This window comes from Diaporthe citri, assembly GCF_014595645.1.
Source record: "Diaporthe citri strain NFHF-8-4 chromosome Unknown scaffold_4, whole genome shotgun sequence".
In the NCBI taxonomy this organism is placed as follows: domain Eukaryota; kingdom Fungi; phylum Ascomycota; class Sordariomycetes; order Diaporthales; family Diaporthaceae; genus Diaporthe; species Diaporthe citri.
In genome coordinates, this window is record NW_025064849.1 from 1,074,595 (window position 1) to 1,100,461 (window position 25,867).

Genomic DNA, 25,867 nt, shown 5'->3' on the forward strand with positions numbered 1-25,867 from the left:
TAACAAGGTTACAGAGATCCTGGGGCAGCCATGTTGAGGCTGTCCCTAGGGCAGGTTTCGATTCGGTGGAAATGGTTACTTGGGAAGGATAGGCGTGGGTCGCTCGGCTGTCGCTGACACTCGGCCTGGCGGCACATAGTCTACAAGTAAAGTAGCATAGCTACTGCACGTAGCGTGATGGTCTTCGATGGACACAGAGGAAGGACGAGGCAATGTCCCGTTCATCGCTGTACCTCTCCGCAGTGCCACTGATGGAGACCGTATCGTACAGCCCGATTGCCTATTGCAGCAGGGCGCAGTCCCAATGAGAAAGGGCGTTGATTAACTCTCGTATAGCACTGTCCCGAGCCAACCCGAGTAGCCTGGACGAGCTGCAGTACGTACTGCGTAAGTGGCCCGATAAGATGATCCAGATATGCTAGTGATACGATGCTACCCGCGGAATGGCCCTCGATCCACGGAGAAAGCCATGCGTGGCAGCATGATGGTTCTCCGTTGGTCGGTCGGACAGGAGCATGTGGGCGGCGAAGGCAAAGCAGAGCAGAGCGAAGCTGCTTGGCTGGGGAGAGCCGGCCAGAGCAGACACACCTGCTGCTTCTGTCTCTGCTGCTGACCACCCCGAGTCAGTGAGTTGCCAATGTTCCGTGTCTCTGCCGTCCTATTGGGGTTCAGAGAGTGTCTTCCAGCCGCGATAACAACAGTCGGATAACGTAAAACGGGCGTGGGATAACCACAGTATGCCAGCCTGCAAAGCCGGTCCAGTTGAAACAGGCCGGTGCTTTGGGATGTGCCCGATGCAGCCAGTCATCTGTCCTCCCCCAGCCGAAAGCGGGCATCAAGGGGGGAGACCTAAGATCGTGGGAGGTGGTCCCCACGCCACTGACGGTGACGCCTCGGCAGCTTGGTGGCTTGTATACACATCGATCCAGGTTGGGCCGTGTTGGAAACCGAAGAGGGGGCAATCCCGCACAAACCACGCACTTGGTGTCCTAGTTGTCCTAAGAGTGTTGCCGCCCACGCCCTTACCGCCCCCTCTTGTGTGCGTCGAGTGCGAGTGGCTGCGTATGCGTGTGGCCGAATGACGTCTAGCCCATGTGATGGTCGGACGGACGCAGGATCGTCCTTTGTCGCCGTCCACATGGGGTAGGAATTACTTGCTTGCATGGACGGGCATCGCCTCAAAGGGGACTGGCTCACAATCGCGCACAAATATCGCACACAGAACGCACAGTACGCAATAGTGAGTTTCTGCTTTGACACTTTGACGTCCTTGGACCCTGAACGGCGCCGACCTAGGCAGGCTGGCTGGGCATGGTGGCACGGTGGGAGAGAGGCGGGACGAAAGAGGCATCGGGAGGCAACAGCATCGCCGTGGCGTCGAGTCGAGGGAGCTCCAGGTGCTGCTAAGGATCGAACTTGGGGGCCCAGCAGCCTGGCAGGCAGGGCGGGCATGGACCCTGGACGCTGATCCTGCCTTCGGTCTCACGACTGATTCTTACTGGCCCAGATCGCCCAGATCGAATGGTGGGGTGCAAGAGAATGGGATGCAAAGAAGGGTCGCAGGAGGCGGCTCCCACCTGCCGTACTGCGGTAGGTTCGTGCCGTGGGTGGTACAGTAGCAGAGTACGTACACCCACCGGGGGGATAGTGGGGCTGCTGGGCGACGCTTGCGCATCATTGTGACAGGGATCAAAAGCCTGGCGAGGGACCCCTCATTTACAGGCAGCTTCTGGAATCCCGCACAATTGACGCATCCTCGGATATATAAGACCACTCACTCTTCCACTCACCCACACATAAAATCTTGGCCTCACCCATCAACCAACATACACACAATACACAAACATCTATCTTTACCAAACAAACCACCACCTAACCATCATCATGTCTGGAACTGGCTGCCAATGCTCCTCCTCCGGCTCGGGCTGCAACTGCGGTACCAACTGTGAGTGACCATCGCCTGAACACATTGCCGTCGTCGTCCTCGAAGCCACCTCGCTAACATGTTATGCCAGGCACCTGCAGCAAATAAATCAACAGTGCCCACACACACTTGACTTCGACCATCACGGCAACTAAACTGGCGAAGGAATACTTGGGACAGATTGGGATGCGACTTTGCGTTGCGAACAAGAATGTATAGATAATCACTGAATTCCTTGACAATCGAGCACTCATAAACCCATCTGCAATGCCCTAATGATCTTCCGACAACATCTGCCCGTGACTTGATTGGCTGGCTATTAGCTTGTCGTGGCTATACATCGAGGTCGTGATAATACGGCTCCAAGGAGTTCCTCAATAGATCAAGTCTCGAGGTATTCAGCCGATATCCGAGACGTGAGCATGTCCAAAAAAATCCAACCCATGGTTCTGGTCTTGTTACAGTGCAGAACAACGAAATGGTGCACATGTCCCAGCCAGCGAACGTAAAAGCATACGCCGTCCCCTCCACATTTTACATGTTCAGCTTAGGCAAGACGCAGCCGTTAACGCCCGAGCGGTAGGCATGGCAGGAGATGGATTCTATGCTGCCAGTCGTGGCGGCTATTCCATTTACATTGTAGTTTACATCCATTTGTCCAGCTACTGCCATATACGTAGCCTATCTACCATGCCAATACACACGACAGAACCCCCTTGCTTTGATCACCTCCTCTTCTTCCTCTCGCTCTTGGGCAGCCTCGGCCCCCTCAGCCACTTGTCCTCCACGAACCGGCCGATCCCGCCGTCGCCCGTCGCCGGGATCTTCCTCTTCTCGAGCTCCTCGACGATAACCTTCCACCGGCCCACCTCCTGGTGCTTGTGGATGGGCGTGCGGCGCGTCGCGTGCACCCGCACGTTGGGCAGCTTGGCCAGCTCGCCCTGCTGCTCGAGGGCCTCGGCCACCTTGGTCGGCGGCTCCGGCTTGACCAGGAGCGACACGAGGTTTCCGGCGGTGTGGATGGACGGCAGCTTGGAGTCGGGGATCGGGTGGCCTGTGAGCTGGAGGATGCGCTTTGTTACCTGGAGAAAGGCGAAGAATAGAATTAGCAATCAACGAATCAATCAATCGATCAATCTGTGTCACCCAGAATAGAAGCGCCCCATTGTTGTCAGCCGGGCGTACTCACAGCAAACTTGAGGCGGGCGTCGTGCAGCGAGATCTTCTTCCAGCCCTCGTCCCACGCCCGCACGATCTCCCTCGCCTCGTCGGGCGAGAACTGCTGCTTGCCGACCTCCTCGCCCACAGACGCAACCGACGACCCAGGCGCATCAGGGTCCCACCGCAGGGCCCGGACGATCCCCTCAGCATCCGCAGCGACCACCCCAACGGCGCCGTCCTCGCGGACCTCGAGCCGCAAGCCCAGCGCCCTCTCCGCGTCCTCCCTCCCGCCCCTCTCCCACAGCCCCGTCAGCAGCGGCGCCTTGTCAGCACCCGCGGCCGCCGCGGCAGCCACCGCCAGCGCCTCGGCCACCGCCCGCCTCACGTTGAGCTCCAGCAGCGCCGGGTCGGCCACGCGGCTCGTCGGCGCGAACCCGGCGTACCGCTTCGACGCGCCCCAGTGCTCGTCGCGCTCGAACCAGCCGCCCAGCCCGCCCACGACCTCGAGGCCGTGCGCCGTGTCGGCCGGCTCGTACAGCACGCCCTCGGCTTCGAGCTCGTCCTCGCGCTGCGCGACGGCGACCTCCTCGGGCGGCAGCACGAGGTCCGTCTCGACCTCCAGGGCCTCCGCCTGGGCGGCGTCGGGGTCGTAGGCCTCGAGGAGCTGCTCGGCCGCTTCGTGTTGTTGTTGCTGGTGGGCGTCGGCCTCGAGGAGCTGCTCGGCCGCTTCGTGTTGTTGTTGCTGGTGGGCGTCGGCCGCGAGTGCTGTTGCTTCTTGTTCAGCGGCGGCTTTGGCGGCTCGCCGCTTCTCCGCATGCAGGCGAGCCTCCTCCTCCGCCCTGGCTGATTTCTCGTCGTCCGAGTTCGACTTTTCCGCCTGCCTCCCTGAGCTGTGGAATGGCCTCTGTGGTGTCGTCGAGAAGTCGCGTGGTCGCTGGAGGCATGTCGCTGCTGCTGCTCGGCACGCCGCCGTGTGCTGGGGTGTTGAGGCCGGTGCCTGGAGGCACTGGGCGAGTGCCGTAGAGGGTCTCTGTATCCTTGCTATCCTCCGCATTGTGTGGGTTTTGAATCGAGGGTGGTTGGAAGCCCGAATTGACTCCTGGCGCAACTGCGAATAGTTCCTGGCGCTGGAGTTCGAAATTTCGCGGGTGCTGAAGCTCCCCAAGCCGCCCGGCAGGGATCTGGGGTGCCGCGGCAGGCAAGGCCACGACGTCGCCTGAACGCGGCTGCTTCGAACCATTTACCACGGCTTCACTTCCCTTAGACATTGAAGATACGCGATGTAGTCTGGCCTACTACGAGCAAAATGAATCGGCTCAGCGTTCTCATACTCCTTCTCGGCGCTTTCGCCTCCTTGGCGGTCGCAGCGTGTAAGTCAATCCATGCATCTTCCACCTACCCATCCACCGCAACAGCTGGCTTCCCCTTTGGACGAACCAGTTGAGCTGACCTGGCATTTACATGAACAGCGGCACCGACATTCTGCAAATGTACCTGCTTCACCAACAGCACAATCATAGAAATCAAGCCAAAGTCCTCCACAGGCAGCTCGCCATCGAGACCCCCCTCGCAGCACCAACCCCCATCCGAGGGTACCACCGACCCAGACGACAAGGACGACGACAACGCGGGAGATGATCAGGACGCCCTGGGCGGTGCAGACTTTGAGAGCGCCATCGCCGACTCAGGCGAGGGCGAGAACGGGAGGCGGCTGGCCCGCCGCGCGCAGGGCAGCTCCTCGTCGCCGTCCTGCAGCCAGTGCAACCGGAGCTTCTGCCTGTCGCAGTCGCTGCCGATCTGCAGGGGCGCCGCCGACAAGGACGTGACGACCATGTGCTTCCAGCGCGACAGCCGCAAGGACCAGTTCATCGTGTGGGGGGTTCATCCTCGGCACCGCGGGCCTGCTGGGCTGGGCGGGCGTGCAGAAGGCCGTCGACCAGCGGCAGAGGGGGGCCGGGCTCGGCGGGATTCCTGGGATCGGGGGTGGCGGTCGTGCCGGTGCTGGTGGTGCTGGTGCTCCGCCCAGGGGACGGAGGGAGGGCGGCATCCTGCCTCTTGGCCGGGGCGGGCTGGGCTCGACTGGGACGGATGGTGGGCGCGGGGCATATGCGGCTGTTGCTGGCCATAGTCGAGAGAGCAGTCTCCAGACGAACTAGGTTGATCGCATTTTCACGGTTTGGGAAGGTATAGACTACAATGCTACATATTGTTGCTTGCCTTCGCGAGGCCAGACTGATACGGACGCTTGTTCTCTCCTACTGGTGAAAGACTCCCTGTGAGAGATATCCTATGAGTGGACCTTGGCCCCTAATGGCACCACTTTGCGTCAGAAGATTTCGCAGAATATACAACTATCCGGCTCGCAATCCAATGGCAACTGTGCGGCTTCTTCGCAATGGAGGCTGTAAATACACGTAAGAGTGCATTACGCAGTTCAACCTCCCCAACGAACCAAAAGCGTCTGCTCTGGCAAGCCACGTTGTCCACATGAAGTTATGATTTAACAAGGCCTGTGCAGCATCACTCGTGTCGACTGCGAAATGCCACGCAGAGGGTCATAAGGACGGGGCATAATAGACACAGTAAGGATAACAGGGAGCTAGTTGAACCTGGCTCGTAGTGTGTAGCCATTGAAGTATTCTCGAGAAAGGCAGCAACATGGCGTGTGAAAGTCTTCGATCCGTTGTATCGAGTCTTTCTGTCTCTTCGGTAGCTTTATGCAGCAGCTGAACGGCATCACACATCCTAGGATTAGGCCATCATCGTTTACCCTGGACAGGTTAGTTCAGCGCGAGTCGACATTATCCACGAGGCGGACAGAGTGAACTTGGAGGGCGGTACAGCCTGCGGATAAGTGATTAACCACCGGATCGATCATCTTCCACAATAACACGTTACTACCGTCTTGAAGCCAATCGGAATGCCGGAGCACATGCACACACAGCAGATGGAGAAATAGCAAACATCTGAAGCCCGTGAAATATCAATTTTCAAAAACGCCCCTTTTTTGTAACCCATTGACTGACTAACTGACTTTGGTTCTGGCTCCCAAATGCTGCGCAAGAAATTCTCGAAGTAAGTCTGCTCCAACTCTTCCCATGAAACAAACCTCATTGTTTCGCTTATTTCCAGTGATCTCCAGCAATTTCTCACGCATAACACCCAACGAACTCAAATTATATCCTCCGGATGCAACAAGCCTGCCAGATTCTAGACCATTCCTCCTCGGCTGCATACCCACTGGGCAGTTGGGCTGATCTAATCCTCCTCGAGGGGAGTGGCCTTGGCGTGGCTGTTGCCATTACCATGGGCATGTCCCTTGTTCTTCTCCCTGCGCTCGCGCACAGCCTCGGCGAGGTCCTCGAGCACGGCGACGGTGTTGTCCCAGTCGATGCAGGCGTCCGTGATGCTGACGCCCTTCTTGAGGGCGGCGGGGCCCTCGGCGGGGACCTTCTGGTTGCCCTCGTTGATGTTGGACTCGATCATGACGCCGATGATGGACTTCTCGCCCTCGCGCAGCTGGTCGCCGATCACCTTGGCCACCTTGGGCTGGTTGCGGTGGTCCTTGTTGGAGTTGCCTGTGTTTCGGTCAGCTAATGTGTCCTGCTAGGGTAGAACCTGCTGCGGGGGAGACTTACCGTGCGAGCAGTCAATCATGATCGCCTGCTTCTGTCCCTTCTTTTTCAGAACATCCTTGGCCTTCTGCACATTCTCCTTGTCGAAGTTGGGGCCATAGCTGCCTCCGCGCAGGATCACGAAGCCGTACGGGTTGCCCTTGGTCCGGGTGATGGCGGCCAGGCCCTGCTTCGTAACACCGAGGAAGTGGTGCTTCGCCGCAGCGGCGCCAATGGCGTCAATTGCGACACCCAGGTTGCCGTCCGTGCCGTTCTTGAAGCCCACGGGGAAGGACAGGCCCGAGGCGAGCTCTCTGTGCAGCTGGGACTCAGTGGTCCGCGCGCCGACGGCACCGACGGAGATGAAGTCGGCCAGGAACTGTGGGGAGATGGTGTCGAGCATCTCGGAGGCAATTGGCACGCCCCTGCTTGTGAGGTCCCTGTACATCTGGCGGGAGACGCGCAGGCCCTTGTTGATCTTGAAGCTGTTGTCGACGTCCGGGTCGTTGATCAGACCCTTCCAGCCGACGGTGGTACGGGGCTTCTCGAGGTAGGCGCGCATGATGACGCACAGGTCGCCGGACAACCTGTCGGACAGCTTCTTGAGCCTGTCGGCGTACTCGAGGGCGGTGGCTGGGTCGTGGATGGAGCAGGGGCCGACGACGACGAGCAGGCGGTCGTTCTGGCCCATGATGATGCTCTCGGCCTCACGGCGGCCCTTGACGATGGTCTCGAGGGCGGTCTCGGTGGCGGGGACCTCGGAGATGAGCAGGGCGGGTGGGATCAGAGGATCCTGGCCCTCGACTGCGAAGGAGGAGAAGCATGTCAGCCAGCTGTTATGCATACCTGGGGCGCCTTGCCTGCGGGCAATGGCTGAGGGTTTGCGCTCTGGGGAATTGGACATTGCAAGGCCATGACCAGGTGGTCTAACTGGCACATAGAGCATCGCAGATGAGACACAGAGGGGATTGAGTGCGTACCTCTGACATCGTCCGCCAGTTGTGGTGCGAATTCTACTCCAGGCATTGTGAGAGTTGGGTTTCCTGGTTCGGGGCGAGCAGGATCTGTGTGCTGCGGTCAAGAATCGCAGAGGTATCCAGAAGGGTGAGACAAGGACGTGTTTGACAGGCGCGGGTGCAACGACAGAGGAGTGTTTGTGCAAGGCTGGGATAGTTTGTGGTCGTGGTATGGTCGCGGTGTCGGAGTCAAGGTGGGATGCGGTCGAGGAAAAGGAAAAAATTTGGAGCTTTGGGGTGCGGGAAGCCGGAGTTTGTCAGGCCACAGAAGCAAGCGTTGTACTACCCAAGTTCTTGGGCTATTTATTGATGAGGAGTAGATGCTGGCAGAGAAGGTGAGGACTATCTTGGGATTTAAAGAAAGCAAGACAAACATCAATTCCTGAGGTGTTGCTGGTGGTGACTCAGATGTCGGCGCAGGTTACTTTGCAAGGGGGCCCTGATGTAATTCTAATTTCCTCGCCTTGACACGAGTAACGACAGCCATGGAGGGGCATCTCCAAAGTTACCCATCAAGACAGAGTCATTAAGTATTCCTACGGCTGCACCAATTGACACTCTGGTGGGAATCTGGTCAGACAATCGCCATGCTCAATCGCGCAGAGACTCTCATCCATGGCGGTTGTGCAACCTTGTCTTACTGTCCAACACCGTCGCCCAGCTTCTTCGGCGGGCTGAAGTAGAGTCAGACAAAAAAGAGTCGCCCCACATTGAGGGACAGACATCATCTGAGGCGGGAGGAGAAAGGGAGCGGAACCCGTCCCCGAGCTCCCAATCTGGTACGAGCTCCCAATCTGGTAGGTGGGGGTGGGGCACGGCGGGAGACATGCATCATCAGCCCGACCAAACTGCTGCTTGGGGTCTCCAGTTGGGTAGTCTACAGACTAAGAGTCCGTTCTCTGCCCAATAGCGCTGCCTTCATTATACACACGCCAACCAGGACCCAGTCTGTTGGGTCTCGGGAGCTTAGCCTGCTGTTTTCGACTCGTTCGATGTGGCCAGCGTTCGGCCGCACGACAAGACATGCCAGATCTGATGCACGATTCTTGGCCATATCTTGATTTCGACCAAACTCAACCGATTCAATCCCCTGGCTCGAGCACTCAAGGTCTAGCATGTATATCGCCTGGCATAATCGAGCCTTCGGCGTGGGCTACACACAATTGGATAGGTACAAACAACCCGAGCCAGTGAGATGTGTTGGAGATGCTCGGCTCAACCCCGGAAGCTTGATGTGACAACATCGAAGACGACTCATCATGGTGCAGCTTCTGTTGAGAGGTTCGGACGAGATCGAGTCGTGGATATGTGCCAACGGAAGTCATTCGCGAAAAAGAAAGCGAGGGACGATCAACAAGTTGTTCTCTCAAATCCGGGTAAGTGATTCTGGGTACCTGGGTAATCTGATAACAGACTGAGAAGGGACTAGTCTTTCGATCTGTGAAATCTGGCAATGATGAGTTCGACTAACGATGGGCTCTGTGCTTGTGCTCCTGGTCATCAGTGAAGCGCATCATCGGTTAGAAGATACCGACTTATTCTGTCCAGTCTAACCTATTGCCGCATCGGTATGTAGGAGCACACACTACCCAGGTGCACACAGAATAAGGTTCACACAACATTCGGTGAGTAATTATCCACAGAGCCACACCGCACAGGCAATGTACGGCGACTTGAATCCCGTCACTTACCGTAGTCTGCCAGCTACATGAGATAGTGCTCAGAGTATGTCCTGCCGGCATCAGTATTTCGACCAGCCTGGTTAAATTGCTTAACATCTTCATCGGAGTTGTTGTGTCCCGAGTCATAATTGCGTCTATCCAGCGGCTCCCCAACGTGTCTACTGTCAGTACCAAAGCTAAACCGTTGACCACTATCATGTTCGTTCACTCAAGCTCTGAAAAGCGGTCCAAGAAATAACACCAGGAAGATAGACGAGTAATGATCCAAAGATAGACGAGTAAGGGGGAAATCAACGAGTAAGTCCGCAAATGGATATCTTAGTCTGTAAGATTGACTTCAGAGAATTGAATTCGGGGCTCACGTTGTCTTAGGATCTGTGTAAGGTCTGGAGATGATAGATCTCGGGTGATACCACTTAAAGTGGTCTCGTTTTTAATCTGTACACATATGCTTCTTAAGCAGTATGCACCCAGTCCCCTCATACAGTAATAAACGCTTAAATACCCAGAGTTAAAAAAACACAATGCCGATAACAGTAGGTTTCGAACACGATTGTAGCTTGTGGCTAAGGAAACAGTGACAGATACCACTGAAAACTGATCGACAAGTACCGGAGCGCTGTTCTCTTCCGTTTAGGTATCATTATTAACTTCAACATGACCGAAATAAGCGTCTCCCAGAATCTCGCGTATAGAAGGTCGGTCTTCCGGCTTAGTGTTGATCATACGCATCAGCAGAGAGCGTAAGGAACTATTCGTTGGCAGGCGCAAATGCCATGCCTTTTCGACCTCCTGGCGGTCAAGCGCCGTCGGGGTTACTACAGCACATTTCATTGCAATTAGTGTTTCTTCGTTGCAGAAGAGTGGTCTTAATGTGGAAGGACCCATGAATAGACGAGTAGATCAAATACCTTCTGTGCCAGTAAACTGAGGCCAATACATATACCACTCTTGTGGGACTGGCCCGCTGAGCTCTGTATTGCGAACAATCTGATCCTTCGCCTGCCCTCTGGGCTTGAAGAGGGACATGCCCATTTCAATTCGAAAGAACTTGCAAACCAAAGAATTTCGTAAAGGTCTGCTTCTCCACCTCTAAATGCAATGCCTCGAATCAACTTACCATGCACGCGATCGCCCAAATATCTGATTGCTGACTCCAGACACACCCTATATTCCCATTCGATACCTCAGATCCATACATGGTAACCTCAGGAGGCTGGTACGCCAAGGGGCATGCGCCTTTGAGGTGTCGAGGTGTATCAATCCAGGAAGCTAGTAACTGAGTGTAAGTGTCTATTTTACACTGACATTGGTGTTTAACAAATGTTATTCTTGAAGATAGGGCTTACTTCTACCAAAGTCGAGAATTCTAATGGCTTGTTCACCATTGGTAGGGAAAGCATTCTCGGCACGCAGGAAATCGAAGATCGAGAATACTCCTACCATATATGCAGGGACAGTTTCCATAGGGTATGATGCGCTTATGGGTATAACAGGTGACATTTCTAGTTCTCCTCCAATGTGGTCCATAAGATAAAATCCGTTGAATTGGTTAATCTGTGGCACAGCAATGCCGAAATTTCCGTGATGCGGATCTAGATCAGGAAATTCTTTATTAGCAAGAAATCGAAAAGGCATACGTAGACCTCACACTTACCTCCATGCACAATCTTTTGACCATGGAGATAGTCAAATCCGAGGGCAATCTGCTTATTCAGGCGTTGTAGAAGGAATTTCTTCGAACTTTCCAGATCAATCGCTGAAAGTGGCGCTACGACTTCTGTTACAAAACATTCGTGGTATCCGTTTGGACACCTGATAGTGAAGAGATCAAGTTGAACAATATGCTCCTGGCCACGGCCCTGGGTTTGGCTAATATGCTGTAAAATCTGAGCTTCAGTGCTCACAGCAGCATTATCCTTTCCCAATCCCACTTTCACTGCAACAAATTGCCTAAGGGTAGTGACTCTGATAAGCTGTAGGGTTCACAAAAGGTTGTTTGATTCTCGTTGCTGAGGTGGGAATGGGGAGGACTGGGGTTTGCAAAAGGCCTCATCCCCTTCAAGGATCGATGCCGCTCACCTAGTCTCAGCATCTTGTGCTAGCCACACAGTTGAGAAGGCGCCAAATCCAATTTTTAGATAGATCGTGTACCGTGGTTTTTTCTGTGCGTGGCTGACGCATGTCGACGGCTTAGGTAGTATGTCTCCCGGTATGACGGGATGCAGGCCATGCCGTTTGTAATCGTCCCAAGTCCTCGAATATCCTTTCATCACGAGGATATGGGAAGAAGTCGCGGTCGTCGGCCGGAATTTCCGCTCGTTTTTGAGCATGACCTGCCATTTTACGATAAGGGGCAGAGTGATCAATGAGTTGCAGGAGATGTTGGATGAGAAGGGACCAAGACTGGTTTTTCGCGGGTTGAAGATTGAAAAGAGGGCGGCAGACCGTACAGAGTACCGGGGTCGCAACTTAATGAGGCTGGCGGAAGCTCTACTTCGCAGGCAGCAGCTCGGCCTCCACCGGCTCATCCAACAAGCATCACCACGGCCAGTGCTTCCACGAAGTCCAGCTCTTCCGCCTCATCGGGTAGAAATCCTCCGCGGTCCGGTATCACGCCGGACGGCCAACCATACTACTATTCTGCAAAAAAGCAGCAGTATTATACTGTTGACAGTCACGGGAACAATTTTAACTACAACCCCTGCTAACAGCTGATGTTTTAATCTACGACCATGTCGGAGAAAGGTCAATGGTCTGGTATATAAGCAGCTAGGATCGTCATATTGTAGTGTGAACAAGAAATGTTGGGTAAATTGCTCGAGTTTTCGCTGTTCAGCATAGCCGTACACTACAATGCATTCGACGAGCCATTTAGTATGATAATATATCTACTTTGTGTCCAATATTGTTGTAGTGTAATGCAGGCACAGGTGCTGGTTCTCATATCCTGACCAGCTGTACAGAACTGCCCTACTTAGGTGGTCTTTGCCCCTCGAAATATCAACTTCTCGTCAATATTTTACCACTAGTAGACGAATTCGTGCCCAGGTTGAAGATACTTATTCCCTCTCAGGAAGGAAATTGAAATGTATGACAGCAAGACAGAGATGTTTCAGGATTTCTGTGTGCTATCATACCACTCGGGTAAACATCTTAGAGTTATCAATGCGCTTGAACACCTTCGACTGCAATCTGTACGCACATTGGCGGTGAACTCCCCTGTGCATGAAAACGGCCCAACGCCTTCCGCTTTGGTCTGTGAGCGTTTAGGCTTCTGAGCTTAAATATCTTTACCGCCATCTGGTCAGTCCCTGGCCTAGCCGCCCAGCCGTCCACACTACAACACTACCCAGGTAGGGTTTAAGGTTGAAGCTTTGATACTCTTAAGTACGGTTCACGTTACAGACCGATCGCCGAGCGGGCGGCAGATGGGAGATTTGGGTTCATCTCGTCCACCTTATCCTCCGAGTGCATTTATAGGACCCGGCTGTTGAGCCTCCAGGGGAATGATCAACTTTAATTGACCAAAAAGGCACTTTTGCCCTCTAAAGCATCCAGCATTCGCATTCGAACAAGTATACGCTCACCAGCCACTGCAGTTTCGCAGGCGGGCCCAACATACAGCCTCGGGGCAGAACACCTTCACTCCACTGGCGGTGCCATTCGCCAACCATTGCGATGTCCACCTCCAGCGCCTCCGCGGCCATAATACTGGTGCTAGAAGCAGTCTGTCGCCCCTGAAACTCAGTGCTACCTAGGTGTCTCTGGAAAAATTCAATGCGGTTTTCTTGCTAACCGACGCTGCAGCTGCTCGTATCGATAGTCCTGCGGTGTTTCTACAACCTCTTCTTGCACCCGCTGCGCAAATTCCCCGGCCCCCTTGCCCATCGCGCTTCTGTCGTCCCCACTGCGATCAAGGTAGCCCGCGGCAGATGGACCACCAACCTCTTGCGGATGACCGATAAGTTCGGCCCCGTGGTCCGCGTCTCGCCGAATGAGTTGATCTTTACGGACCCGGCTGCATGGTTTGTATTTCTCAGACGATACCTCCGAACAAGAGAAATTTCTTACTAACAATTCCATCAAGGAAGGATGTCTACGGCCACCAAAACGGCGCCGTGGTCAAGGGCGAGGAGTTCCCCAAAGCTGCGTACTTCTACCGCAACCGCGGCGTCCCGCCTTCGATCATATCCGAGACTCGGGAGAACCACGCCCTCCTCAGGCGTCAGATGAGCCCGGGTTTCAGCGACCGGAGTCTTCGGGAGCAGGAGACGATTGTCAAGGGGTATGTTGACCTTCTGATCAAGCAGCTCCGGGACCGATGCGTTCCAACCCAGAGCGGTGAGGACGAGGGTAAGGCGGAGGGGAGGCCACCTCATTTACCGTGCAAGACTGCCTTTGACATGCGCCACTGGTTCAACTACGTGACGTATGACATTATCGGGGATTTAGCCTTCGGGGAGAGTTTCAGCTGCCTGGAACAGGGTCGAGCCGTCGACCGCGTAAGCAGTATCGAGAAGGGACTCCAGGCACAGGCCATGACCAATGCGCTGAAGCAGCTGGGCCTGGAGGGACTCGTCAAGTGGCTGGTTAAGAGCAGGACGAAGTTCCGGCGAGAGAACGACGCCCTGACGATGGCGGTGCTGAAAAGACGGATGGCATTGAAGCATGAGCGTCCCGACCTGATCGGAGGTCTGTTGAAGAAGCAGGACGACTGGGTATGTTGGTTACTTACCTGCGATTTGGGCGACGCAGAAATGAGGGAAAAAGTCTAACATATCTGTCTGCAGGAGATACCGATGAGGACGCTGATGATCAATGCCATGATACTAATCATAGCAGGCTCCGATACATCGGCAACTTTGCTTTCGGGACTTATATACCTTCTTCTAAAGAACCCCGGGTGCTTACTGAAAATCACTCACGAGGTCCGGTCTGCTTTCAAGTCAGAGGATGAGATAAGCTTCTCGTCCGTCCAGAGCCTTCCTTACAGTATGTTTTACCAAGCATTACATCCCCAACCTTTGCCCCAGGCTTGCACAATTTACTAGAAATCTAACTCGTGAGTCTCGGCAGTGCTCGCCTGTATAAAAGAGACCTTCCGACGCTATCCACCCGTACCGGGCTCCATGCCCCGTGTGGTTCCAAAGGGCGGCGCGAATGTCGCCGGCCATTTCGTGCCGGAAGGGACCATCGTGAGCGTTGCTCAGTTGCCGATGTATCACAGCGCAAGGAACTTCAGCCAGCCCTTCAGCTTCCAACCGGAGCGGTTCCTTCAGCCCGAGAGATACCCGGACGACAGACCCGGGGCAATACAGCCCTTCGGCGTTGGACCTCGGGATTGCGTTGGCAAGAAGTGGGTTCCTTTTTTTCTTTTCCCTTGTATCCCGGGTGTCTGGGATGGGAAGTCCCACAGTATTTTCCGGCTCAGCGAAGTACTGAGTATGTTCCGGTTACTGATATTTTTGGCAGTCTTGCGTACGCTGAGGTGAAACTGATTCTGGCTCGGGTTCTTTATAATTTTGATATGGAGTTGGTGGACCCTGGTGAGGACTGGATGGACCAGAAAGCCTTTTTAATGTGGACAAAGCCGCCACTAAACATTTACCTGACGCCTGCAAGGTAACGCCCAATTCTTGGACGCGTTTATACTTAAAAAGAGAATTTTTATCTTGAAGAAATCGCACTTCACCGCAATTAAAAGACTCAGGCCTGCTGTAACACAGGGTCGTAGTTGCAGGGGGGTTGGCCGAAGTATGCGGCCTGCCATGTAACAGGAGAGGTGGGCTCCTTTGCGCCGTGGGAGGGTCAACTCAAGCTTTGGCATGCCTGCCCAGGGTAGGAGCATCAGACCCCAAAATAATATGTAGAGCCTATTCTGATCTCGCTCGAACAGTCTGGGCTCAGAGTCATGTCAGGTGCTGATGCAGGTCAAAGACAGGTGGCGGGTTGAAGAAGCTCCAAGCCCATAAGCATGACTTTGCGTCCTTGCATCCAGCCGCGTAACCCGACAACCACTGAAGAGTGGGAGCATTGCCCTATATGGAAACAGACTGGCCCAGCATGCAATGCGAGCCAGTAGATTTTTGTTGTGAGGAGATGGACTTGTCGCTATCACAGAAGCGGTAGGCAAAGACAAAAAAACTGTGGAGGGCAGGGCACCGTCGGGGCCCGTCCTGACCGCACCTGAAGCAAATCTGAAACCAAGCGATGGGCATCTCGGGGAGTTGAGATGGGGACGCGAGTTGGAGGTGAGCCCGGGTACAGGACGACCCATGTTTCGAAGACCCTGAGGGAAATTTTACATCACTGGAAACATCTTGGGCGGAAAGTCTCGAGTGGTTGGCTGTTGAGAATAGGGCTGCTGCTCGGACAATTTTGGCTTTGCGGCGGGCCGTGGCCCTGGGCAGTGGGATCGTTGGCTTCTCAGCTTGCAGGTTGGATACGAGCACACCGAGCTCAGCTGTCGGCCAGGAAACAGGCGAGGCGTATTTGGGAGGAAAATGTGCGTAGACTACAGTACAGTAATCTCTCTCATGGTTTGGTCTGACAAGTCGGAATGCTGCGTGTCATTGGGTGTGGATGAGAGGGTATCGCCAGCCCCCACACCGAAAAAGATCTCCGTGGCCCGGACCCCAGGGCCCAGGGACCAGACCAGGGCCCAGGGACCAGACCAGGCACTTCCGAGGTTCAGGTGAGTGAGAAGAGCGACAGGCACGAAAGCGTGCCGACCAGCGCTAGGGAGCAGGCCAAGCCCGGGCAGCAAGATCAACGAACCCTGCAAGGCCAATAGGCACGAGGTGGACATGGCGATTCTGAATCTCATGTTCTGGGCCAGTTGTTTGGACGGTTTTTGCTTCCCTTTTGTCTCTTCTGCGCGTTGTTGTTCGTCGATGCTGTTGTTGTTTCTCCCCCCTATTTTAGCATCAGCATTCCTGAACCAGCCCTTTTGCAGCCCAGGAGGACCGTCATAGCTGGCACCAGGCATTGTCGTTGGTCTCTCTCAGTCTTTCGCCCCCCTTGCCAATCTGATCGCCGCCAGTGACGTACCTGGCTTGCCCACTTCCAGCTTGGGTGTAACCTCCCTGGCAGCGGGATCTGGACTTTAGCCTGCGCGGAGGCGCGGAAAAGGAAGGGCAGGCCATACACACGACACGCTTGCACAAGGCAGGCAACGCTAGCCCCCCCCCACCATCCATCATCCAACCTCCTGCCCTCACTTTTGTAAACCACACCTGCCCACTCACGTACTTGCCATTTGCACTTTGCACCTGCACCTGCACTCCTTGCCGTTGTTTTCTCACTGCCACTTTTCCAGCAACACTGCTTTGTAACCGATTGACTCCCTCGTGATCCGTCGTTGTTCTCGACTCTAGTCCTGGTCCTTTCTGGCCCCCCAAAAGCGGCCTGCTTAGAGACCGGCCGCAGGGCACAGGCCACAAGCCACGGGCGATAAGCGACTGTCGTCTCCAGACCTCTGCTGCAGGTGTGGATCACGACAACGACTCCTCACTTGGGGAACCCAGCCCAGCCATCGGCAGTCCCCCTCCAGACTGCAACTACGACCTTTACTTCGATCTCGACTGCGACTGCAACTGCAACTGCTTGACCTTGCTTGTCCGTTGCATGCCGCTTTCACTGTCCCGACCTCGGAATTCCCCCTTCCTCTCCTTCCGTAGTCGAGTCCGTGGACCCCATCGAGCCCAGTCTCCGAGCGCCAGCATCGCTTCCAGCTGACTCGATCGCCACTGCACTGGCCAAGGAACAGACCTCCGCCTTCCTTGCGCCTCCTTCTGCTGCACCAGCCCTCGCAAGAGCCAATAAATCTGGTTGACGGGCTCTGGATCTGCCTCGGGTCCGCCGGTGCAAGGCTTATACATACCCCAGCTACGCATCCCACAAACATCGACACTCGCTTCTGGGAACGCATCGAGATACCCAGCCTAGTCTGTCGTTGACGACTCCACGTCTTACACCAGCATTGTTGCCAACATATCACCCCTTGCCCCCTTGTCCAAACCCCTCCCTTGCACCCGCCGCTCCGTGACCATGTCTTTCCAACAGTGGGGACAGCAGTCTAAGAAGCGTGGCCGGGACGACGACGGCGATGTCGCCATAGGAGGCACAGAGGGCTTCACAGAGCATCGCAATGTAAGCCCGCCGCGTCTCCCATGTGAACGGTCTTCGCGACTCCCACCCGATGCTAATTCGCACCACAGAAACGGCTGCAATCGCTCCCCTTCCGCACATCTCCCACATCCAAGAAGCTATCCTTCCAACCTAGCTTCAACAGCGGCTACACAGCGCCGAACCCATTCAACACACAACAACCACCACGCACCCTTACTCCCGGCGATTCCGACTCGGAGGACGCAAAGAATGCCGGCGCGCAACAAAAGCCATCCTTCAACACGTGGTCATCCACATCCCCAGCCGTAGCGATGCCCCATGCTCCGACCGGCACCGCTTTTAGCCATGCACCCGAGATGGTTGACGGGTACCGCACAAACGATGTTGACATGGATATGGACATGGGCACCGATGACCATGTGCAGGATGCGGCCCAACTGAGCCCAGGGCACGGCCAACCAGATCCTATGCAACCGGGCGGCATCGCTAGCAGGATGCCCACACCAATACACTGTTCTTTCGCTGCTCAAGTCCGCGGAAACAACTGGAGCGGAGCGGCAGGCAACGCGGTGCAGCCGTCGAGTTTTGCGCAGCCTCCTGTCGATCGCTCCGTTCCTCGCTCGCTGGATCGGACAGCCTTTGCTGATTGGAACATGGTACAGAACCGAAGACTGCCATCCCCTATTAGTGAGAGCGGAGGCGAGGAACTCGGTTCTCCCAGGATGGTGCTGGAAGGCCAGGGACACCCAGGCATGCCCCCTAGAGCGGCGTCTGCCATGGAGTTCTCGGCACCTGCACGGACTCTGAGTGCCCTCAGCATTGTAAGCGACAACACTGGAGGGCCCGGCTCTCCTCCTTCGGAACATCACCACAACAATGAATCCAACGGTGATCATACCATGGATGTTGAGGCGCCCGCCGGGCCGACACCAAAGAAAGGACACACGCGCAGTCGTCACACGCTCAACAGCTGGACCCAAGTGCCAGGAATGAAGAAGTCGTTCAGTATAGGGTTCCGAACAGACTGCGAGAAATGCCGGCAGAAGGTGCCAGGTCACTTCAACCACATCATCGTCTCCTAGAAGGAATATTCGCATCCTATAGAGCACCCGGTCTGGAGAAAGCTTTTTGGATTCGAGATCGACGAGGGCAAGGCTTTTTGGAGGGCCAGAAAGGAGCACCTTGCCAAGGAATGGGCCGCTGTGCGGGCTTTGGATTGCGAAGAGCAGGTCGCGCGCAACGGACCAGAGGGCCATGGGTCTGCTGGCGACCAAGCTCCCGTCCCATCTCAGACAACATCTGAGCGGAAGATCGAGCCCCTATCCGATGAATGGTTTGAGGACTTGGACAAGTCGATCGACGAAATCACCCGACTCTTTGAAGAGATGCGCATGGCGCCGCCTGAACCAGAGGATTTCGACCATATTCAACACGCGGAAGACGGTCTTGCCGCCATAGAACAGGACTTGACAAACTGCTTTACGAGTCTAGAATCACTGAAACGACGTCTCGGGGGCGGTCGGTGCTCCTCTGACGACGACCTATACAAATTATTCCGACCACGATCTCTGGATATGGGTCCATTCAACCGGATCAAGAAAACCAGAAACCGTGTGGGCCACCGAAAGTCAATGCCTTCTATCAGCTCCCCACTTGGCGAGGCAGTAATGAAGCACCTGTTCGGATGGTGTTAGCCCTGCGAAAGAGACTGTGTTCACCACAGCCATGATCGCATGGCCGTGGTGACAAGGACTGGAGCCAACGAGCAGCTAACCCACTGATCCTGACACTGATCCAAGTGTCTCAAGATGTTGGCCACTGGCTCTTTTCAAGTTTTCCTTTGTCATGCATTTCATGCCAAGCAGGAATGAGCATGAGCGGATGGCACAGTGCGGTCCAGGCACCGCAGGCAGGTGGCGCCAGGGGCATATATATCGAAGTATACACACAGGTTTGGGCGGGGAGTCAGATATTGCCTCACTTGTCTTTCGCGGAGTTGTATATCTGCTTTATTTCCTACTCCTCCCCAACTATAGCGGCACTCATTACAGTGTACATCGGTATGGGCACATACCCGGGGCGTTGGCTAAGGCGGTCGGTCGGATCGGCGGCGTTCACGGCATTGATACACGCTGTTCGGTGAAGATAACCCCAGCGGTGTTTTTTTGTGTCTTTTTTGACGGAGATGATAATTGGTAAAAAGCAGCATCAGCTTAATAATCAAGACCTGAATCATCCATCGCTGGTATGTTTTCGTGTTGCTCGTGTTGTTGCCGAGTCTTCCATGGGCCTGGGGATGCATGGCCCCTTCGTGTGCGCCTCTCTAGGCGTTTCCCCAAATCACAGTGCTTCGTTTAACCATGGTGACCAAGATTTCTGCCAACGGTAGGGTACCGGAACAAGAGATGGTACAGCCCAGATTCACCGCATCTTAGAAGATCGGTAGGTACGTCACAGGCGATTTGACCCAGGCAAGGCAGTCAAGCTCCCTGGCCTGCCAGTGCCCGCACACCGATGCCACGAGGGACAGCTGGTCGGTGGCTTCAGCGTTCCACCTCTTGATCTGGTACATGTGTATCCTGAATGTGCACGTGCATGTGTTGGCTGAAAAGGTAGCTGCTATAGCTGCGTATAACAAAACTAGGAGGTTGACGCCTAAAAGTCTGCGTGGCCGATTTCTCTCTGTATTCTCTCGCGGAAGGGCAAAGCACCCATCCGCCAGAGTTAGATTTGATGAAAATAGATAGTCAATTCTCTGTTGATGACTTTAAGAGTCTAGAGGACCTATTATTTCTCGACAATATTCGGTCATTGGTAGATATCACGTCCGAGGGTCTCTCTAATGCTGATCTGTTTCCGGGCTTCTGTTAAGCTCTGAGGGCGTACAAATACATGCCTCTGTTCACGAAACGCAGTCACATTGAAGAGGGATTCACCATTTTTCATCACAAGCAATATCCGCCATACAAGCTCAAGGAAATGCATCAAGTCTTCCGCAAGATACAAGTTTTAGCTTTGGAATTTAAAAAATTGAAGAAGCGCACATTTACACTTTGAGATATATACCATTTCCCTAAAGTACCCCTTCCTAGGCAATCCTTGTAATTAGCCATGCCCCAGCTATCCCGCATTCCCATGAAACTCAGCAGTCTAGGTGCCATCTGCATCATCTGGCGGTTAGTACGTTGCCTTGTGCCCACATCTCGACCTAGTCCCCCATGGAAAAGAAGAAACAAAAAGAAAGCGGGCACTTACACATATTCGAGCTTGTCATCGTAGCTGCTCTTGCCCCCGTGCTCACACCCGACCCATTCTCGGGTCCACGCGTCGACGGCCTGGTTGCTAGAGACGGTCCTCTTGTCGCCGTGGTTCTTGACCAGGACGTTGAGGCATTTGCCGTCGCTCGACTTGCCGGTCTTCTTGAACTCCTTGCCGCCCTCGAGCTGGTTCATCTGCAGCTCGCAGCCGGCGGCGTAGAAGAACTCGATGACCTCGAGGCCGTGGTCAGGACGCTTGTTGCTGCCGCCGAAGCACCTGGCTGTGGCCAGGCCAGGGGCACAGGCAAAAGCCACGGCGATGACATTTGAGGCCTTCATTGTGATTGACTGGTGGTAGGGAGGTTGATCGTGCGAGGAGGAAGTCTCTAGTTGGAAGTCAAAGTGATGGTGAATAAGATGTCGTTGATGATGAAAATTAGCAAGACGTGTTGAAGAAGTAACGGAAGAGAGTGGTCTTAAGGTCAGTATTTACATGTCTCGATGATTATGGGGACCACCCTTTGAGCTATGAGCTTTCACGGCATGATGTAGGATAAATTGCCAGAAATAGAATCCGAAGTAAAATCCGAACTCTGTGAATTGGCTGGATCAGCTCATCCAGAGCCCTGATTGCAGGTGCCTGTTTCCAGGATAAAGGTTCCTTGCATTGTGTAATATAACCTATTCCTCAGTCTCACTCAGACTGTGATCAGAGGCGAACGTGATCCGCATCAGCCGGATGGTCTGATCTTGGCATTATTCGTAGTTAGAAGGAAGTTAGGCCATCATTCTCCATTAGTGAAATGCCAAGTAGCCAAGCCCATGAACTAGAAGCATAGCCATGTTAGCCCTGCCAGGCAACCAATACATGTCCCTTACAGAAAGCATGACAATGAGGCGCCTGCTTCCATCGCGTCCAAAGTGAGATCTTGCTCAGCCTATCCAGCTGAATCGTAAAAATAGCGAGGTTGCAAAATCCTCCATCTCCTGAAAATTACTCCATCAAGTGAATGCAACTACAAACAGGCGTCTACAAGAGCATACGGCACGGCGATCTTGCGTACGGTACATAAATACAATAAAGACTTCATTCATCCATTTAGGAGCTTCCAACTTTCATTGGAATTACCGTCTTCAACCATCATTTGGTGTCATCAAATTTGAAACAAAGAGTCTTCTTGCTTTCAGTTCTAGCCTTTCTTCCAAAGTAAGCGGTATCGAGACCATTAGCCACTATGCGTCTCAGCAACGGCATTCAGGTGGCAATCACCAGCTTCTTTTTCTTCTCTTCAGCGGTATGTGTGCTGTACCAACTACTTTGTCTCAACATGCAGCGTCTGACGTGCATATGTGTGCCGTCCAGGTCCTCGGTGGCCCTGTGGCCTTCCCGCCACGGTCGTCCACCCTTCAAATGGCACCTGCCACGATCGTCGACATAGGGGGAGACCATGCCTTTCCGGATCCTGGCAACAGCAGCTCCCTGTCGCTCCGCGGAGACTCTGGATTAGAGAAGCGGGGGATTGCCACGAAGCTACAAAAGATCAGGTGTGGCATCAACGGCGGCGGCCTCGCCAACTATGACGAGGGCAGGGACAGGTTCGGAAAGTTCATGAGCGGCCTAGGAAGCGGCGTGCTATCAGTGGTCAGGCTCGTGTTGCAGGATAATCTCTGCAATACTGACACCTGCGACATGGTCCTAGGTGCAACCATGAACACGCCTGGCTGGCTGTTGGCAGGTCAGGTTGAGCATTTCTTTGACAGGGCCTTCGATGACCTCCGCCAGGAGTGTAAAGAGAAGGGAGGCAGTGCCGAGCTCATCGCCGACAACCCCAAGGCCAGCGATGTTTGCGGTATACCGACTTGTACTGCTGATGGCAAGATGGGTCTCAAAGTCGGCACCTTCGAAGCGCAGTTTTATATCCATGACGGTGGAGACACGTGCCCAGCACCTACGGCTGAGCAGGTCTGCAAGATAGAGCCGTTTGACTAAGCTAAGCCTATGAGACAGGGGATCTAAGTAATGCTAGAAGGGGATTATAGTTTTGCTGTCTCTAAGCAGCATGCAATGAGTGTGGAGAGAGATTAATAAAATGTCGTGAGGTACGGTGGATTGCTATAAGCAAGGGGGTGTGTGATTCATTATAAACATGTGTCCGGTTGTGATGGTAGATACTCTAGTATACTGTGATTACTTTTATTTCCCTCGCAACCTTCCATAACCTCCTTCGGCCTTGGTCGTAGGCTTGACTTAAAATTCAAGGTTATGCATGAGGAAGCCATCTGATCCTATTTGATCGTTATCGTCAACGACGAACGTCGAGAATCCGATATAGGAAGCATGCCCTTCCACCCGCACCCTTACTGCCTTCCTCAGGTCGTTTGGAAGCCCTTCAAGTGATAATTCCTCTATGACTTCAGCTGTGAATGAGCCCGCAGAGAACGAGTTGGATACTATTGAATCGTAGGTCCATCGCTTGCCGACTGGTCTAGGTCCTTTCGCATGGGCCAGCGCCATCCGGGCGACAACGCAGGATCCAGTCGGAGATCTATCACTTCCATTCTTCGCAGTTCCTATCGTGTCGTCCGAGACCATTATGCCATAAGCGCACTGTGCAGCCAGGGGAATGCCGATCTCCGCCAGCCTCTCCTTTCCCATTGCTGCTATGGCACGCTTCAACGTCTCAGCACGATGTTGCACGCGGTCCAAATCGATTCCCCGCAGGCCGCTTTCGAAGCCTAGGGCCCTGGAGTCGACGACGATGGAGTATGAGCCCCCATAGCAGAAGTCCACGCGCACCTCGCCGCGCCCATCCAGCCCGGGCCACCGGGCCTCTGGCGCAATGGAGATCCTTGCGTCCATGGCCACAGGGTATGCGCGCCGGCATAGATGCAAAGGATACCGGCCGGCTTGTGTCAGCGTACCTCCCATCCGGCGTGACGGGGACGACAAGCCTCACCAGCCCGCCCGGCGCATGGAGCAGCACGGTCGTCGTTCATTTCGAGGCGTCAAAGCCCAACATCGCGCGGGCGGGGAAGACGGCGTCGTCGTGGGTGTCGACGAGGAAGCGACCCAGGGCGATGGTGGCGTGGCCGCACATGGACGAGTACCCGTTGTTGTGGCAGAACAGCACGCCCGCGTGGGCCTCGCCCGACCGGACCAGCTCCGCCTCGGGCCGCAGGATGGCGCCGTACATGTCGCGGTGGCCGCGGCGGCGGGAAGCCGGGGTAGAGGATGCGCGCGGGCTCGCCTGTGACGTGCATGTCGGCGCATTTCAGCACGGTTTCTGCCGATGACGACTCGAGGTGGTTGAGGAGGTCCATGATATCTTTGAGACAAGATGGAATTATCAAAGGCTCTGGTGTTGAGGGTGAAAAGCTCTTAGGTACTGGTCAGTGAGTGCGTGCATTAAGTACTCGGTCGTTTTTGTGCTGCTCAAGCTCGGATGCGGGAGCCACCCTGTCGTGCCGGACCGGCTGAGCAAATCAGTGGCGACAATGTTGGAAGGGGATAACGGCTCTACAGGTTCACAGGCATAATTACATGGCCTACCTTTGGTGTCACTTTGCGCTGTCGTCTGTATATGCCATTATTCTTTAGCAACGTACGCAGCTAGTGGCAGAATATCTCTACGCTTTAAATACAGGTCGCTGGAAGACTCCCAGAAAGGTCACATCCAACGCAATCTATAAGTCACTCGACATTAAGTTCCATAAAAAGATATGAAGAATCTTTTGTTCAGGAGTGACTTGATCTTCATTATTCCAACTGCTAAGCTTCAAGTCTAGTGAGTATAACGAAAATTTGTATTCTCCCAGTCTGTCATGTCCTCCCTCTCAGACTCCAGTCCGGCTTGTATCAAGTCGTCCGGGACCCCGTACTGGGAGTTGCGTCGCTTGTTTTCCAAGACGCACATCAGGTAATACGCTACTCCTGACGAGGCCATGAGGGCGAAAGCGAACATCATTGACCCTATACCAAGTGAATACCGCGGCGCCTGGCTCGTGAGGAAGAAAAGCGGGCCAATGATGTTTCCAACGGCTGCAATGATGTTCGAGGTTAGTCATATATGTCTACACCTGCCGCTGACAGTCCCAAGCCAAGGCATAACGAGAAACATGCGATACATACCATAGCACACCGCAACCGTGATACCCGTGAAGCTTTTCTTCGTGGTACCAGCAGTATTGGACGAGTTGAGACTGAGCATAAAGACCCAGGGAACATTGTAGAACCCCATGATATACACCCCGGCTAAAGAGGCGTCGCGCCGCTCATCAATGTCGAGCGTGTGCACCATGACGGCACCAGCGAGGCCGATGAGCGCCGAGACAATCCAGAACAGGCACCGCAGATTCTGGACGAAGTGCGAGATGGCAGTCAGCGTGGCGCCCGCGACCATGGCCACCGCCGCCTGGGGCGTGGCCATGAGGACAGTCTTGGTCTGGCTGAAGCCGTAGCCTTCGATGATGAGAGGGTTGAAGTTGGTGATGCCTGCGTTCGCGACCGCGTAGCCGATCCCGCAGGCCCAGACGCACCAGCACTTGGGGTCCCGTAACGCTTCGAGGATGTGGTGGGACTCGAATTTCTGAGTAAGTCAATTTTTAGTCTTGAACTACTACAAGTGGAAGTTCTGTGGTGAAGATGAAATAGAAATGGAGGCTGTGATGAACTGACCTTGTGGTTGTCAACACCTGTCTGGTTCGCTGCGAGGCGGACAATTAAACCAGAGAAACAACAAAGACGACATGCCGTGGTCCAGAAAAAACCGAGGCATAAGTGGCCCGAGGGCAAATTTCCGAATCGGGCTTCCGGGTCGGGCCAAGGTGGAAGCTGCGCCATGCAGAGGCCGCACAATCTTAGAAAGTAAGCAAGGCTGAATCTCACCTGCCATCGGCGAGGGGTAAATGGTGGGACTGTCTGACATGTGGTGTAGCAGCAAACTCGTTTTGGCGATGTATCAGCGGTCGGATTGGGAGACCGAGGTTGCCTAAATTCTGGCCCAGGGGTGGCCACCTAGCTGGACTGGGAAGGCATCTGGCCCATCGAGGCCGCCGCACATGGACAGCCCTGGTGGCCGAA

General features: G+C 54.6%; 9 protein-coding genes across 9 annotated transcripts; 4 read left to right on the top strand and 5 right to left on the bottom strand.

Moving 5' to 3' along the window:
• Positions 1 to 2,649: 2,649 nt before the first annotated feature.
• On the bottom strand, positions 2,650 to 4,139 carry INS49_009494 (uncharacterized protein; the record flags this gene model as incomplete). Its single annotated transcript, XM_043170224.1, has 2 exons — positions 2,650 to 3,006; positions 3,114 to 4,139. The coding sequence occupies 2 exons, from the start codon at positions 4,137 to 4,139 to the stop codon at positions 2,650 to 2,652; spliced, it is 1,383 nt and encodes a 460-aa protein (XP_043024789.1).
• A 252-nt stretch (positions 4,140 to 4,391) lies between these two features.
• On the top strand, positions 4,392 to 5,241 carry INS49_009495 (uncharacterized protein; the record flags this gene model as incomplete). The annotated part of the gene is made up of 3 exons (XM_043170225.1): positions 4,392 to 4,455; positions 4,555 to 4,955; positions 5,011 to 5,241. The coding sequence occupies 3 exons, from the start codon at positions 4,392 to 4,394 to the stop codon at positions 5,239 to 5,241; spliced, it is 696 nt and encodes a 231-aa protein (XP_043024790.1).
• A 1,102-nt stretch (positions 5,242 to 6,343) lies between these two features.
• Positions 6,344 to 7,725, bottom strand: INS49_009496 (uncharacterized protein; the record flags this gene model as incomplete). Its single annotated transcript, XM_043170226.1, has 3 exons — positions 6,344 to 6,663; positions 6,724 to 7,503; positions 7,680 to 7,725. 3 exons carry the CDS (start codon positions 7,723 to 7,725, stop codon positions 6,344 to 6,346), a joined length of 1,146 nt encoding a protein of 381 aa, XP_043024791.1.
• Positions 7,726 to 13,078: 5,353 nt separating this feature from the next.
• Positions 13,079 to 15,026, top strand: INS49_009497 (uncharacterized protein; the record flags this gene model as incomplete). The annotated part of the gene is made up of 6 exons (XM_043170227.1): positions 13,079 to 13,126; positions 13,208 to 13,425; positions 13,488 to 14,118; positions 14,191 to 14,392; positions 14,477 to 14,618; positions 14,873 to 15,026. The coding sequence occupies 6 exons, from the start codon at positions 13,079 to 13,081 to the stop codon at positions 15,024 to 15,026; spliced, it is 1,395 nt and encodes a 464-aa protein (XP_043024792.1).
• Positions 15,027 to 17,449: 2,423 nt separating this feature from the next.
• Positions 17,450 to 19,224, top strand: INS49_009498 (uncharacterized protein; the record flags this gene model as incomplete). The annotated part of the gene is made up of 3 exons (XM_043170228.1): positions 17,450 to 17,551; positions 17,620 to 18,583; positions 18,635 to 19,224. 3 exons carry the CDS (start codon positions 17,450 to 17,452, stop codon positions 19,222 to 19,224), a joined length of 1,656 nt encoding a protein of 551 aa, XP_043024793.1.
• A 1,472-nt stretch (positions 19,225 to 20,696) lies between these two features.
• Positions 20,697 to 21,126, bottom strand: INS49_009499 (uncharacterized protein; the record flags this gene model as incomplete). Its single annotated transcript, XM_043170229.1, has 2 exons — positions 20,697 to 20,700; positions 20,786 to 21,126. The coding sequence occupies 2 exons, from the start codon at positions 21,124 to 21,126 to the stop codon at positions 20,697 to 20,699; spliced, it is 345 nt and encodes a 114-aa protein (XP_043024794.1).
• A 1,072-nt stretch (positions 21,127 to 22,198) lies between these two features.
• On the top strand, positions 22,199 to 22,777 carry INS49_009500 (uncharacterized protein; the record flags this gene model as incomplete). The annotated part of the gene is made up of 1 exon (XM_043170230.1): positions 22,199 to 22,777. One exon carries the CDS (start codon positions 22,199 to 22,201, stop codon positions 22,775 to 22,777), a length of 579 nt encoding a protein of 192 aa, XP_043024795.1.
• Positions 22,778 to 23,035: 258 nt separating this feature from the next.
• On the bottom strand, positions 23,036 to 23,647 carry INS49_009501 (uncharacterized protein; the record flags this gene model as incomplete). Its single annotated transcript, XM_043170231.1, has 1 exon — positions 23,036 to 23,647. The coding sequence occupies one exon, from the start codon at positions 23,645 to 23,647 to the stop codon at positions 23,036 to 23,038; it is 612 nt and encodes a 203-aa protein (XP_043024796.1).
• Positions 23,648 to 23,780: 133 nt separating this feature from the next.
• On the bottom strand, positions 23,781 to 25,712 carry INS49_009502 (uncharacterized protein; the record flags this gene model as incomplete). Its single annotated transcript, XM_043170232.1, has 6 exons — positions 23,781 to 24,035; positions 24,338 to 24,362; positions 24,700 to 24,826; positions 24,917 to 25,373; positions 25,463 to 25,491; positions 25,673 to 25,712. The coding sequence occupies 6 exons, from the start codon at positions 25,710 to 25,712 to the stop codon at positions 23,781 to 23,783; spliced, it is 933 nt and encodes a 310-aa protein (XP_043024797.1).
• Between the last annotated feature and the right edge of the window lie 155 nt (positions 25,713 to 25,867).